Source organism: Clarias gariepinus, chromosome 19 (genome assembly GCF_024256425.1).
Source record: "Clarias gariepinus isolate MV-2021 ecotype Netherlands chromosome 19, CGAR_prim_01v2, whole genome shotgun sequence".
Taxonomy (NCBI): Eukaryota; Metazoa; Chordata; class Actinopteri; order Siluriformes; family Clariidae; genus Clarias; species Clarias gariepinus.
The window spans coordinates 29,992,482-30,008,166 of NC_071118.1; the positions used below are offsets into that span (position 1 = coordinate 29,992,482).

The 15,685-nt window shown below is 41.3% G+C and overlaps 1 protein-coding gene across 2 annotated transcripts; it reads right to left on the reverse strand.

Moving 5' to 3' along the window:
• Positions 1–732: 732 nt before the first annotated feature.
• On the reverse strand, positions 733–14,483 carry LOC128507522 (uncharacterized). 2 transcript variants are annotated; one of them, XM_053478500.1, is made up of 8 exons: positions 14,384–14,483; positions 14,076–14,288; positions 13,687–13,989; positions 10,382–10,726; positions 10,185–10,292; positions 1,152–1,202; positions 1,036–1,064; positions 733–885 (listed from the first exon to the last, which is right to left on the reverse strand). In XM_053478500.1, the coding sequence occupies exons 1-8, from the start codon at positions 14,442–14,444 to the stop codon at positions 829–831; spliced, it is 1,167 nt and encodes a 388-aa protein (XP_053334475.1). In that variant the 5' UTR covers positions 14,445–14,483; the 3' UTR covers positions 733–828. The 2 variants fall into 2 exon arrangements, with proteins under 2 accessions (XP_053334475.1, XP_053334476.1); XM_053478501.1 differs by lacking the exons at positions 733–885; positions 1,036–1,064; positions 1,152–1,202 and adding an exon at positions 7,403–9,557.
• Between the last annotated feature and the right edge of the window lie 1,202 nt (positions 14,484–15,685).

Sequence of the window (15,685 nt, forward strand, 5' to 3'; positions counted from 1 at the left end):
TTTATATTTGGTTAATTACACTAAAACCTCGGATTACGAGTAACGCGGTTTGCAAGAGTTCTGCAAGACGAGCAAAGATTTTTAATACATTTTGACTTAGAAAACGAACAAGTCTTGGTTTACGAGTACCAAGTATCATGTATCACACATGCGTACCTTTAAAGGTAGTGCAGTTTAATTTGTTTCATTTTTACTTTATATTTTGTGTATTAATAATTATATTTAATTTAATAAATAATAATGTATTTATCTTTTTGGGCTGTGGAAGGAGTTTAAGTTTCTATTATTTCTTGGGGGAGAAATTTGTTTTACGAGTGTTTTGGAATATGAGCCGCTTCTGGAACAAATTATGCTCGTAATCTGAGGTTCCACTGTAGAAAATCAGAATAAAGTGTGAATGTAAGTGTAAGACCTACAGAAGGTTTTAATCCTGTTTTAGTAATTTTATCTGTTTAATCAGGAAAACTATTCTTGTGTTTAAGTCATTTTATGTGTGTGTGTATGTGAGAGAGAGATTGTGGGTTTGTTCCCAACCATATAGAGAAAAATTCTGAAACCATGATACTGAATAAACAACAAATTGCATCCGGACTCCAAACACTCTATATACGCACGCACACACACGCACACAGTTTACATCTGTGTGTGTGTAAGGGGATAAATCAGTTTAAAGTCAGGAGTTTATAATCACAACTTAAAAAGTCTGTTGTTACAAAGTCCTTTAAAGCCACTTTTATTTTTTATATCAGTTTTATAACACACACAAACTTCACTGTATAATCTGCATGAAGTTCATTATAAACAAATTTACATAAAAAACAGGAATAATTAAGATAAATTAGTTGTTGCATAAACAACTTCAATTTCTTCGTCTGCAGCGTCAGTCTAAGGAGCAGAAATGACCTTAATGAGCTCTTTATACACACTCACACACACAGATATTTCCACTTCCTTTGACCCAAATATGAAATGTTTTTATTTACTAAAAACAATTCCAGGAAATAAAAATGTGTGTGTGTGTGTGTTTACACTCACTGAGTTCAGCTGAAGGTCGGTGAAATCGTCTATAAGAATTTATACACTTTCATTAATTTAGTGTAGTCCTTATAATAACAGCTGTGTGTGTGTGTGTGTTTGTGTTTGTTATTCACCTGATCTTTTTCTAAATTTCACTTCGGCGTACGTCACACTCTCTGTCCTTCCTGAATTAAAAGAGAAGATAAATCAGATTGATATTTAACTGTCCTCAAACCTGGAGAGAATAAAAACCCTAAATTTAAATAAGATCATTAATTATACTAATTAATAACATTATTAATTTAATAAATAAAGAAATCCTTACAGTGGGTTGATTAATGAATGTTACGCTGCAGGTGTCAGGGATGAGAGGAATCTTGGTTAACGTCTAAGTGTGTGTGATGTACAGTGCTGTGAAAAAGTATTTGCCCTTTCCTGATTTTGTTGCCATATTTGTCACACAACTGATTGACTGAGTACATTTTAAAAAGCAGTTATTAAATTATTTAATTTATTAAGGAAAAAAAAATCTGTCCAGATCGATCGGTCCTATGTGAGAAAGTAATTACCCCCTAAACCTGAAAAACTGGTTGTACATTCACATCAACTACCAAACAGAGTTCCCAACTTCGATTAGATCACCGTCTGACCCCACAGAACTCGATCAGGCGACTGAATATTTAGAGTTGACATTTCGCTATACCTTAGATAATGTAGCTGCAGTTAAAAGAAAAATTATTAGAGATAAAAAACTCGCTCCCTGGTATAACGATCACACGCGCACTTTAAAACAGACCGCTCGGAAATTAGAACGTAAATGGCGTCAAACTAAATTGTTAGTATTTCAAATAGCATGGAAGGAGAGCATCCTAAACTATAGAAAAGCTCTTAGTGTAGCTAGATCAACATATCTCTCCACTCTTATAGAAAATAACAAAAATAATCCTAGATTCTTATTTAATGCTGTAGCCAAATTAACCACTGCAGAAATCTCCACAACAACATCATGCAATAGTGAGGACTTCATGAACTTTTTAAATAATAAAATTGTAAATATTAGGCATAAAATTGAGGTTTTAAAACCGAACAATGTAATTGATGCAGATGTTAATCTAGCCATGTCAGACCAGAACCTAGAATACTTTACTTCCCTTGAAGCTTCTTCTTTGTCTTTGGGCTGTTCCCTCTCAGGGGTCGCCACAGTGAATCATCTGCCTCCATCTAACCCTATCCTCTGCATCCTCTTCTCTCACACCAACTAACTTCATGTCCTCTCTCACTGCATCCATAAATCTCCTCTTTGGTCTTCCTCTAGACCTCCTGCCTGGCAGTTCCAACCTCAGCATCCTTCTACCGATATATTCACCATCTCTCCTCTGAACATGTCCAAACCACCTCAATCTGGCCTCTCTGACTTTATCTCCAAAACATCTAACGTGGGTTGTCCCTCTGATGAACTCATTCTTGATCCTATCCATCCTTGTCACTCCCAAGGAGCACCTCAACATCTTCAGCTCTGCTACCTTCAGCTCTGCCTCCTGTCTTTTCTTCAGTGCCATTGTCTCTAAGCTGTAGAGCATCGCTGGTCTCACCACTGTCCTGTACACCTTTCCTTTCATTCTCGCTGATACTCTTTTATCGCACAACACACCTGACACCTTTCTCCGCCCATTCCAACCTGCCTGTACCCGCCTCTTCACCTCCTTTCCACACTCTCCATTGCTCTGGATTGTTGACCCTAAGTACTTAAAGTCCTGCACCTTCTTTACCTCTGCTCCCTAAAGCCTCACCATTCCTCTTGGGTTCCTCTCATTCACACACATGTATTCCGTCTTCCTGCGGCTAACCTTCATTCCTCTGCTTTCCAGAGCTTACCTCCAAATTTTCCTCCACCTGTTCCCTGCTCTCACTACAAAGCACAATGTCATCTGCAAACATCATAGTCCATGGAGACTCCTGTCTAACCTCATCTGTCACCCTGTCCATCACCAGAGCAAACAAAAAGGGGCTCAGAGCCGATCCTTGATGCAGACCCAACTCCACCTTGAACTCTGCTGTCACACCTACAGCACATCTTACTACGGTCTTACAGCTCTCATACATGTCCTGCACCACTCTAACATACTTCTCTGCCACTCCAGACTTCCTCATACAATACCACAGCTCCTCTCTTGGCACCCTGTCATACGCTTTCTCTAATTCTACAAAGACACAATACAACTCTTTATTACCTTCTCTGTACTTCTCCGCCAGCATCCTCAAAGTAAATACTGCATCTGATGTACTCTTTCTAGGCATAAAACTATATTGTATGGCTCATTAGCTTCATGCTTCTGTAATTGCCACAGCTTTGCACATCTCCCTTGTTCTTAAAAATCGGCCCCAATACACTTCTCCTCCATTCCTCTGGAATCCTCTCACTCTCCAAGATCTTGTTAAACAAACTAGTCAGAAACTCTACTGTCACCTCTCCCAAGCACTTTCATACCTTCACAGGTATGTCATCAGGACCAACAGCATTTCCACTTTTCATCCTCTTCAACGCCCTTCTCACCTCATTTTTACTTATATATATACTTTATATATTTGCTACTTCCTGTTCCACAACAGTCACCTCTTCTACTCTTTGTTCTCTTTCGTTTTCCTCATTCATCAACTCTTCAAAGTACTCCTTCCATCTTCCCATCACCCTCCTGGCATCTGTCGGTACATTTCCATCTCTATCTTTAATCACTCTAACCTGCTGCACATCCTTCCCATCTCTATCTCTCTGCCTCGCCAACCTGTACAAATTCACCCTCCTTACTATCCAATCTAGCATACAAGTCCTCATATGCTCTTTGTTTGGCCTTTGCCACCTCTATCCTCACCTTACTCTGCATCTCCCTGTACTCTCTTCAGTCCTCTCAGAGTCCCACTTCTTCTTAGCTAGCCTCTTTCCCTGTATGCACTCCTGGACTTCCTTGTTCCACCACCAAGTCTCCTTGTCCACTTTCCCCTTACCTGATAATACACCGAGTGCCCTCCTACCTGTCTCCCTGATCGCATTGGCTGTAGGTGTCCAGTCAACTAAAAGCACCTCCTGACCACCCATAACCTGTCTCAACTCCTCCCTAAAGACTTCACAACATTCTTCCTTTTTCAACTTCCACCACTTTGTCCTCTGCTCTGCCTTTGTTCCCTTCACCTTCCGAACCTCCAGGGTTATTTTACACACCACCATCCTGTGTTGTCTGGCTACACTCTCCCCTACCAACACTTTGCAGTCACTGATCTCGTTCAGATTACAATGTCGACATAAGATGTAGTCCACCTGAGTGCTTCTGCCTCCACTCTTATATGTCACCCTATGTTCCTGCCTCTTCTGGAAGAAAGTATTCACTACTGCCATTTCCACCCTCTTTGCAAAGTCCACCACCATCTGTCCTTCTACATTCCTGTCCTGAAGACCAAGCCTGCCCATCACATTTTCATCACCTCTGTTCCCTTCCCCAACATGTCCATTGAAGTCTGCACCAATCACCACTCTCTCACCTCCAGGGATGCTCTGCATCACTTCATCTAACTTCAATTCAATTCAATTCAATTTTATTTGTATAGCGCTTTTAGCAATTTTCATTGCCGCAAAGCAGCTTTACACAGTCAAGTTTGTATGAAATGTGAATTTGTATGAATCAAAATGGTCAGTTTGTCCCTGGTGAGCAAGCCGAGGGCGACAGTGGCAAGGAAAAACTCCCTGAGATGGTAATAGGAAGAAACCTTGAGAGGAACCAGACTCAACAGGGAACCCATCCTCATTTGGGTGAAACAGAAAGCAGTAATGATCTGCATTTATACAGTGTGTAGGGTGGGAGGCAGTTCAGCTATAATAGCTGATGTTAATTGATGTTAATATGGAGTCCAGGTAGTTATTGAAGACCCAGGTAGACTTGTATGAAGTTCCAGTCCTGAACTATCGTTCAATAGTTGTCAAGTCCCCAGAGAAACAGTTGCCAACACCAGTCAAGGCCAGAACCATTTTCTGGGTAGAGAGAATCATTCCCAGACACCAGACGCATCCCAGAGAGACACACGGGGCATCCATGTGACGAGATCTTCAGCCAGAGGCGGGGCACCAGGATGGGTCAGACAGGTCCGGAGGGCAGAGGGAGTCTGGATCACTGGCAGCTCAGGAACGACATGTGTAGCTCGACAGAGAGAGAGAAAGAGTGAAAGGGGGAGACAGGAGGAGAGAAGAAAGAGAAAGAGGGGGGGGAGAGAAGAAGAGGAGAGATGGCAGTTAGGTATGGTCACAGTCACACAATGTATAATGTGAATGTATATTAACTGTAGAGTGCAAGCAGAGACTCCGGCAGGACTAACTATGACATCATAACTAAAAGGGAGGAGCCAGAAGGAAACACAAACATGAGGGGGAACTGAGATGTAAAGCAAACAATCACCTCACCGTCAGCAAACCTGAGTGATCAATGAGAGTGAGGAAGACAGCATCCAAACATACCAGTTCACCATAATACTCTACGTCCATGAGTCCCCCAGATCTGCTCCTTTACCTAAGGCTAATCTATTTATAAAAATGCTTGGCTAAATAAATAGGTTTTTAGCCTGGACTTAAACACTGAGACTGTGTCTGAGTCCCGAATACTATTTGGAAGACTATTCCATAACTTTGGGGCTTTGTAAGAAAAAGCTCCGCCCCCAGCTGTAGTTTTCATAATACGCGGTAATGATAAGCAGCCTGCATCCTTTGATCGAAGTAGGCGTGGCGGTTCGTAAGACACTAGCAGTTCGCTCAGGTACTGCGGCGCGAGACCATTTAATGCTTTATACGTCAAAAGTAGTATTTTAAAATCAATGTGAAATTTCACAGGGAGCCAATGAAGTGAAGATAAGATAGGGGTGATGTGCTCATATCTTCTGGTTCTAGTGAGGACTCTTGCTGCTGCATTCTGGACTAGCTGAAGCTTGTTTATGCACCTAGTTGAACAACCAGACAGAGGTGATAAAAGCATAAACTAGTTTTTCTGCATAGTTTAGCGGCAATAAATTTCTTATCCTGGCAATATTTCTGAGGTGAAAGAATGCTATCCTGGTAATATTATCTACATGAGCTTCAAATGAAAGGCTGGAATCAATAATCACACCGAGGTCTTTCACTGTTGCACTCAATTGAACAGAAAGGCCATCTAAAGTTACGGTGTGATCTAAAATTTTACTCCTAGCTGTATGCGGTCCTATGACTAGAACTTCTGTCTTATCCGGATTAAGCAGAAGGAAGTTAATTAGCATCCAATTTCTTATGTCCTGCACACATTGCTCAACTTTAGTAAGCTGTTTTTTTCTCATCAGGTTTTGCTGAGACATATAACTGTGTATCGTCAGCATAACAATGAAAACTAATACCATGTTTACAGATTATGTTGCCCAGAGGGAGCATGTAAATGGGAGAAAAGCAGTGGACCTAAAACTGAACCCTGCGGAACGCCAAACTCCACTAGAGAACATGCAGAATAATCATCCTTTAAGTCTAAATACTGATAACGATGAGTCAGATAGGATCTGAGCCAGGAGAGGGCTGTACCCTTAATTCCTACTGCATTTTCTAATCTGTGAAGAAGAATAGCGTGATCAACAGTGTCAAAAGCTGCACTGAGGTCAAGTAGTACAAGCATAGTTACACAACCCTGATCAGAGGCCACTAGGAGGGCATTTACTACTTTAACGCGTGCTGTCTCTGTACTGTGATGAGGCCTAAATCCTGACTGATACAGTTCATGTATGCCATTTCTATGTATATATGAGCATAGCTGCTCCGCTACTATCTTTTCCAGGATCTTAGAGATAAAGGGGAGGTTTGATATTGGTCTGTAACTGGACAGCTGACAGGGGTCGAGGTCAGGTTTCTTAATTATTGGTTTGATAACTGCTAATTTAAAAGATTTTGGAACATACCCAATGCTGAGTAAAGAATTAATTATTCTCAACAGGGGTTCTGTTATTGCTGGTACTATCTGTTTAAGAAAATGTGTCGGTACAGGATCTAATATACAGGTTGATGAATTTGCAGAAGAGATGAGTAAAATTAGTTCATTCTCTTCAAGGGGAGTAAAGTATTCTAGGTTCTGATCTGACATGGCTAGATTAACATCTGCATCAATTACAGTGTTTGGTTTCAAAGCCTCAATTTTATGCCTAATATTTACAATTTTATTATAAAAAAAAAATACATCCCAGTTCCCCCTCATGTCTGTGTTTCCTTCTGGCTCTCCCTTTTAGTGATGATGTCATAGTTCTGCCGGAGTCTCTGCTTGCACTCTGCACTAAATATACATTCACCTTATACATTGTGTGACTGTGCCCAGACCTAACTGTTATCTCTCTCTCTCTCTCTCTCTCTGTCTTACTACACTCTGTCTCTCTTCTGAGCTGCCAGTGATCCAGACCCCCCTCTGTCCTCTGGACCCCTCTGACTCGTCCTGGTGTCCCTCTTCTGGTTGGAAATCTCATCACATGGACGCCCCATTTGGGATGCGTGTGGTGACTGGGGATGGTTCCATTTTACCATGAAGACGGTCCTGTCCTCGGCTGATGCTGACAGCTGTTCTCTGAGGACTTATGAGTCGCTCAATAGTTCAGGACTGGAGTTTCGTATAGTTTTGTCCCTAAGCCCACCCACACACTCACACACTACGGGCAATTTGGGAACGCCAGTTATCCTAATCGGCATGTCTTTGTGAGGAAACCGGAAACCCAGAGGAAACCATTCAAGCATGAGGAGAACATGCAAACTTCATGCACACAGACCTCAAGTTGGAAATCGAACTTGGTCCCTGGAGGTGTGAGGCTACAGAGCTAACCACTACACCACTGTGCTTGGTTTGGACAGTTATTTTCCATGCATAAATTAAATCATCATTAAAAAACTCAATTTTGTATTTATTAGGGTTATTTTTGTATAATATTAAAATTTGTTTGGTGATCTCAAACATTATTCGAATGTTTGCGGATGACACAGTAATCCATTATTTTAAACAAAACCGTAAAAAAAAAATAGAAAGTTTGTAATCCAGTCTTTCTAATTTCCATTTCATAAGGCTGGTATTATCTGTACAGGCAGTGAAAGTCCACATGCATGCTATAATACTGGCAAATATAATGTGCTGTTTAACTACCAGGTACCATGCAAACTCTTCTACATTAAAACCATTAGGATCTCTGTATGAGCAAACTTTAAAAATACTTAACAGAAAGCCGTTGTGTTATCACCACTGTAGGATGTTACAAAAAAAAAATTGTGTTTAATGTTTAAAATTATCCACGGGTGTCTTCTCCTTCACTTGGACAATTTGGAAACATTAGAAATGCGTCATCCCGACTTTCAAGAGGTGCAGAAAGGGGGGACTGTATTGTTCCACTCAGAAAAAGTACATTTAGTCTGTTGTCATTTTCTGATAGAGCAGCACAAGAATGGGACTCTGTCTCAGTGAGAATTGGACTCATAATATGTTCAAACTTTATCTGAAGAATTCATTTATCAACATTTAGACTTGGCAACATAAACACTTTTATGGGACAGGTTTACATCCCAGAGAGGGACCGCACTCTGCTTCCCTGAGACGTGGCTGACCCGAGCAGTACCGGATCACACCATCCAGCCGGCCGAGTTCTTCTTATAGTGATGGAGGTGTGGGGGGGATCCAGGGGAGGGGGCGTGTCGAAGGGTAAACAGCAACTGGGGCGACACGGTGAGCACCTAAAGGCCATGTTATCATTAACTCCCATTCTGAAGCACCTGATCCCACACACCCTTCATGGTACAGGTCAATAGATCAGAGGTGGAAGTGGAAGTGATTTTGTCCAAGATGCTTGAAGGAAGACCCAAGTTGCACCCAGTGGTCTTTGTTCTACAAGAAGCTCTCTCGGGCTGAGAGAGACTTTGATTTTGGCAAAAAAAAAAGGCCTTCTTAGTATGAAACTGGTACTCGGGGGGGAATGGTGAACCCGGCTAAAGCAGACCATGGGGTATTCACACCTTGGTAACACTGTAATGCTGATTGTCAATAATTTATCCAAATGTCTAAGATTTATCTCACTGTCCCAGACCTTCTGTTTTCCACACAGAGGAGATCTTGCATCAAAAGGTATTTAGACGCCCCATTTGGAGAGAGTTTATGGAAAAACAGTCAGCGTAATCTTCGGCTGACAGCCCAGCTGAAGAAATCAATCAGGAGGTGGCTCAATGGGGCAAAGGTTCTCTGCACAGAATCAACGGCATAGAGTGCAATTCCTCCACTGGTAGAATGTGTGCAGAATGCACTCCAGCACCCTGGTATTAAAGTATGTACACCCTGCTTCAGTGTGTTCCAGGGTAACAGCTTCCACACGGAATGCCATTTAAGCCAGTGCTCCGGCAGTCGACAGATAGTTCAGGAGAGTTTGGGAATCATGACATCATGAGTGTGCCACCTACCTGTAGGTAGCAAGGAGGTTTGCAGACCCTCCGTGGGTTTTGCTCGGCCACAGTGTGAGCTTTCTGCTCACTATGAAGATTCACATGTGATTTGGATGAACACAGAAACACGAGAATCTGTCAATTTCTCTGCCAATGCAGCCCCTCTCGACCCTCTCCTGCACCCCAGGAGTGAGACAGATGGCCAGATATGTAGTTCAGTGAATTCTAGATTCGAGTCACCATCAACCCAAAGCCTCAGTATCTCACTGACTAGTCGACTCCGACTCCCACTGGTCCCAGTCAGCTACACCAAGTTACTAACGTAAACCTGCATTCAATCACACCCTCTGAGGCACAATACCAGTCATTGGCAGGCACACACACTCACACACACTCACACTCACACTAACACTCACACTAACACTCACACTCACTCACACTCACTCACACTCACTCACACTCACTCACACTCACTCACACACACACTCACACTCACACTCACACACTCACTCACACACACACTCACACACACACACTCACACACACACTCACACACACACACTCACGCACACACACACTCACACACACACACACTCACACACACACACACACACACTCACACACACTCTCACACACAGATTTGTGTCAGAGAGTACTGAGATTCACACTGGTAATAAACAGCACCTGTAGGTTTGTATGTTTAAGGTTTTCTTACTCTTTGGTTTTTTTACGCAGCACACAGCAGTGACTACGAGGATGAAGATGAAGATGATGAAGACTCCAGTGATGATGATGATGATGATGGTGTAAGACAGGTTGGATTCTATCACACACACAGACACAGGTGACAGGAGTGACATGGACATTACACTGTGTGTGTGCGCGTGTGTGCGTGTGTGTGAGCAAGAACACCTGTGTCAGCAGCGTGTGTGAAGTTGCGTGCTGCAGTGTGTGTTAGAGTCTCCGTCCCGGCGTGTGTGGTGTGATGTGGAGGTGATGATGATGGAGATGTTGTGGTGAAGGCACGTGTGATGTTCAGCGTTAGAGGAAACATGGCTTTCGGCCTCGAGCTGTGAATCACCACACACACCCAGCTCTGCTGACTCGGCGCAATGATTTCCACTTTGAACGAGTGCGGAAACGTCTCTCGTGTTTCTGTGTTCATCCAAATCACATAAGAATCTTCATATTGAGCAGAAAGCTCACACTTCAGACGGACGCTGCGGCCGAGCAAAACCCGCGCAGGGTCTGCAGACACTGTGGAGTAAACACACCATAACGTTTCAGTTTCATCACAATTTCATCCTTCAGGCATAAAGAAAATAATATTAATAATTTCATAGCTAAAAATTTGTTAAATAAGTATTTTACAAATTAGTAAGTTAAATGTTTTAATCTTATAGTTGCATTAATTTAACAAGGTAGAGCTTTGTGAAACCACGTCTTTAATAATAATAAAATAACGTTTTTTTCGATTTAATAATAAATCTACTATATGCTTCAGTAAGAAGTCGAACATAAACAGATCATTATTTGGCGCGACAGCACTTTGCTTTAAAACTCAACCGTACTCTCAGGTGCAACTATATACGTAAATAAATGTGTGTTTTGTTTCTAAACGTCACAGAGAATCAGTTACAGTTTTTGCCCGTTGCTTGAACACATTTTGCAAAACTTCGCTCATTGTGCCAAAACTCTGAACACAAGTAAACATGACACAACACTGGGAAATATACCATTCACATCTGTGTTAAATTGAAACTCTGCTATCAACATTCCTTTGTCAAAATGTAATTCTGTTGTAAAAATGACTTGCATCATATGCAAACACTTTCAGATCAGGGGGAACACACTGGTCTACTTTATATAAAACACTGCAGTCTTTGATTTTCATTGTTTATTCAGAAGGCATATTTTCAGAAGCAAAAAAATATATAAAAAATACAGTAATAGAAAAAACACTATACTGTAAACACAAAAAATCATGACAATTGTGCATACGTGGGCTGATGGATCCCGCCGTCTGTTGGGGTCTGGCCACAGGACCTCATCGTCTTCTCCCTCTAGGCACCGGGGAAAATATCCTCTTGCATGTCGAAACCATCCATGGATTGCTGTCACCTGAATGTCGCCTGTTCCATTGCCTGCAGAAGAGGCATGCGGGCATGTGGTTGGCGGTCATATACACGTCATCTCCAAGCCGAAACAAATCCCTCTATAGGGTTTAAAAATGGTGAGTAAGGGGGCAAGTATACCACTTCAAATTGATTGTGGTTGGAGAACCAGGCCTGGACCAGAGCAGCCCGATGGAAACTGACATTATCCCATATCACCCCAACCCTGGGCTGATCTGGTCTGTTCTGTACAACTATATTATGGAGAGCATCTAGAAATGTGAGTATATGTTGGCTATTGTATGGACCTAGTTTTGCATGATGATGCAGATTCTCTGTAATAAAAAAAAGAGAACATATTACTGTACTACAGTGCTACACATACAGAACCCTCACCCCATCCACAGGTACCTGTGTAGCTCTCAGAATGGATCCATGTGGTACTGATACGGTACATATTCAGCTGCTACTGGATTTCACCAATACTGTATTGTAAATGTAAAGGACAGTTACACTTACCCGTACATATTCAGCTCCAAGTCCTTTGACCCTGTCACTGTTCCTCTCAAATGGGAATCTGTAGAGCTGCCTCATGGTGGTGCTGTGTTTTCCCAGGATGCGTCTGATGGTGGTGATGCTCACATGGTTTATGTTGTTGAACACTTGCCTGTCTGCAGGTATTTTCTTTCGTAGCTGGTGGAGACGGATGGCATCATCTGCCCTCACTAGGTCCACAACGGCAAGTTCCTGCTGTTGTGTGAACAGGCGTTGGCGTACTCCCCCAGAAGGTCTTCGAGTCATTCTAGAGAAATACAACCACATATTGTCATCGGTTTGCTTATTTTTCTTACGGTACTTTACTGTATATACTGTATCATCCACTGTACAACACTGTACTTCAATATAAGTAATCATGGTATGTTTCACAAAAACTACCACTTTGGCTGCAAAAGGAGCATTAGCACCCTGCAATACCCTGTACACTTGATATGGTAATGTGATATACTGTAGAACAGTGCTATAAAAACCATCTGAGTAGAGTAGGTGAAGACATACCTGTTTTCTAGTCAGAATGTTCTTATTACAGATGCCACTGTGAAGCGAATTAGATGTTTGTGGACTCTCTGCCCAGCTTCCCTCATAGTCAGGCCATGGTTGATGACATGGTCCACCAAAGTTGCTCTTATATCATCAGAAATATGGGTCCATGCATGGCCTCTTCCTCCTCCTCCTCCTCCTCTTCCTCTTGCTCTCCCCCCATTCATGCTTGCAAAGTTCTTGAAATGGCTAAACTGAGGGCTTTTTGTAGTTGGCTAATTGGTGTTCAGTTTTGCAAGTAAGTGCCTTCAGGTGTGTATTTGAGGTTGCAATTACGCGATGTGTTTTGTATTTTGGATACATGTGTTTTTCAAATGGCACCCTGAGATTTCATTTTTGAACGAAGTGTCTTATGTATGAAATAGAGTGTAGTATGCAGGACCATGTGTGTTGCATAAAGGAGTAAGTGTAAAGCAGCGCTTTTGTTTGAGGTATGGGTACATGTGTTTGAGGTATGGGTACATGTGTTTGAGGTATGGGTACATGTGTTTGAGGTATGGGTACATGTGTTTGAGGTATGGGTACATGTGTTTGAGGTATGGGTACATGTGTTTGAGGTATGGTAACAAAAACTTCAAGTTGTGTTACTTTAGTCTAAGCATGGGTTTATAGTGTTCGAGCAACGGGCAAAAACTGTAATATGGAAACTCTGACTCACACTCGCAACTGAAACCCGGTGGCTAAAGTTTACTTTCTTTTTGTCTGAAAAATATGGTATTGTGTGATATGTTCATTTATTTCTTCACATATACAGTAAGCATTTATTAATATTTATATTTAGTTGGAAAGGTCCAGCCTGAAAATATTAAAAGTTTGACTGCAAAAGTCATAAACTTAAAAATTAACAGAAAAATGAATTTTATAGAAAGAAGTTTGCTGAGAGTTTTTGTACAGTGTGTACGGGCTCCAGAGATCGACAGAACCTTCACTTGTCCTCAGAAAAACTGTAGATAAAGTGATATAACAATATTCGTGTATTAGTTGTAGAAGTACGGTTTGGTGTACCTCTCACCAGCACCAGCCTGAACTCGCTCTGCTTGACTCCAAATGATGAACTTCTGTCACAGATGAATCGGCCCGAGTCGCTCCACTGCACGGGGGAGATGGTTAGAGAAAAATCATTCTCCTTCTTCCTGAGCCGCAGACGATTTTTAAACGGAAGAGAATCCAGGGGCAGGACTCGCATCATTGTGTCATCGCTCCAGGACCATGTGGCCTTTAACGATGAGGAGCTCAGAGATTTACAGAAGAACAGAACTGAATCTCCCTCAGAGCCTCGGAAATAAATGATCCGTTCATTAGTAGATCCTGAAAAAAAAAATCCAGAGGACGCTGCTGCATAAATTACACTAAAATCACATCATCACTGAATTATACCAATAAAAAACCCTCACCAGCCTTTAATTCTAAACAGAACGTGTGTGGATTTGTTCTTCTGTTACACTTGTAACATCCCGCATCCTGACTCTGAAAGTCTTTTATCAGGAGATATTCTGTGGTGTTTAATTTCAGTCTGGTGTTGAGTTCATCTCTGTGATTGTGAGGCTCAATAACGCCGGACGAGCAGTTTAAAGTCATGTCGCTTCCTTCTGCCACCTGAATTACTCCTGAATTATAGAATAGTAACAATAATAAGTCTGTTTGATCATTTTATCATGTCAGAAACAATATAATTGTATAATTGTATGATGTTGTAACCCACCAGTTAACTCTGCAGGTTTTCCAGCACAGACACAGAAGAAAAGTAAAGCAGGTAGAATCATCGTGAAGTAGAGATCAGTGAATCATCCTGCAGTTACAGGAACCTTTCTTATTTCCTGTTAGCAGAAGAGTATAAGGAGGTGTTTTGCATACACACACACACACACACACACACACACACACCCACCCACACACACACGCACACACACACACACACACACACACACACACACACACACACACACACACACACACCTTCATATATACCATCATAATGCATGCACAAAGACCACTGAGATCAAACCACAAAATGCTGAAGAAAATGTCACCATGCAAACATCTTACAGTTTTAACATCAAATCTGGGCCTGAGAGCCCAGAGACTCCACACACACACAACACACACACCTGCATATAATAACCAAAAAATTGGGTTTTTTTTTTCAAATAATAAGATTTAATAATTTCTATTTTAAAAGATTTAAGATCATAGCCGTAGCAGAGTATATAGCAGAGTGACAAATTTAGAATTTTTATGTTTAATTTTTCAATTTTGCCAATTTGTGTGTTCATCAAATGTGCATTTTTTTAAACACACGTTATCAACTTCATACACTTATGATAACACATTCAACAATGTGTCAGAAAACGCTACCTCTAGTAAAACTCAGTAATAGATGAACACATCAAGATGGTTTTTGGAATTGTTGTCTGTCTGTTTGGACAATGCCAATCATTAAAAGCGCTATACAATTAAAATTGAATTGAATTGAAAATTGTTTATCTGTTTGTTTGTGCACACATCATGTATAAACTACTAAAGAAATTTTTATGCGGTTTTCACTGGTGTATTTGGTTGATCTTGAGGTAACATGTAGGCTTTATTTCATCACAATCGGGCCAGTGAACATAAGATATGCAAATTTGAAATTTTAATAGAAAACGGCATTATACCATAAAAAAATCAACCTTGAAAAAAATCATTAGTTCTTTTTTTAATATGCGCTATAATTTAATACGTCAAATAATTTTTTTGCAAATATCTTTAAGCTTGTATAAAATGGAAGGGTGCGTCAAGAAGTGCATCTAGTGTAAGAACCTGTGCTAAATTGTGGCAGGTTTCTTTTTTATTGAGAAAAAAGGGGGCTTAAGGCCATGTATTAATTACTGTCGATCGAGTTTGTCATCTGGGCACCCCGGCGTCGTACGCACTTTCCATCTGCTGGAACCAAAGTTCTGGTGGCCGAAAATGCGGGAAACAGTGGTTTCGTCTTGTGCTATTTGTGCAACAACAAAAAGTCCTC

Bases quoted from the DNA above. Each gene is read 5' to 3' on its own strand.
- LOC128507522 (XM_053478500.1), bottom strand. From the start codon at position 14,444: ATGATTCTACCTGCTTTACTTTTCTTCTGTGTCTGTGCTGGAAAACCT. The intron at 10,727-13,686 runs GTACACCAAACC...TTTACTCCACAG, and splicing joins CAGGCTGGTGCTGGTGAGAG to TGTCTGCAGACCCTGCGCGG. The intron at 886-1,035 runs GTGAGTGTAAAC...TCTGCTCCTTAG, and splicing joins CCGACCTTCAGCTGAACTCA to ACTGACGCTGCAGACGAAGA.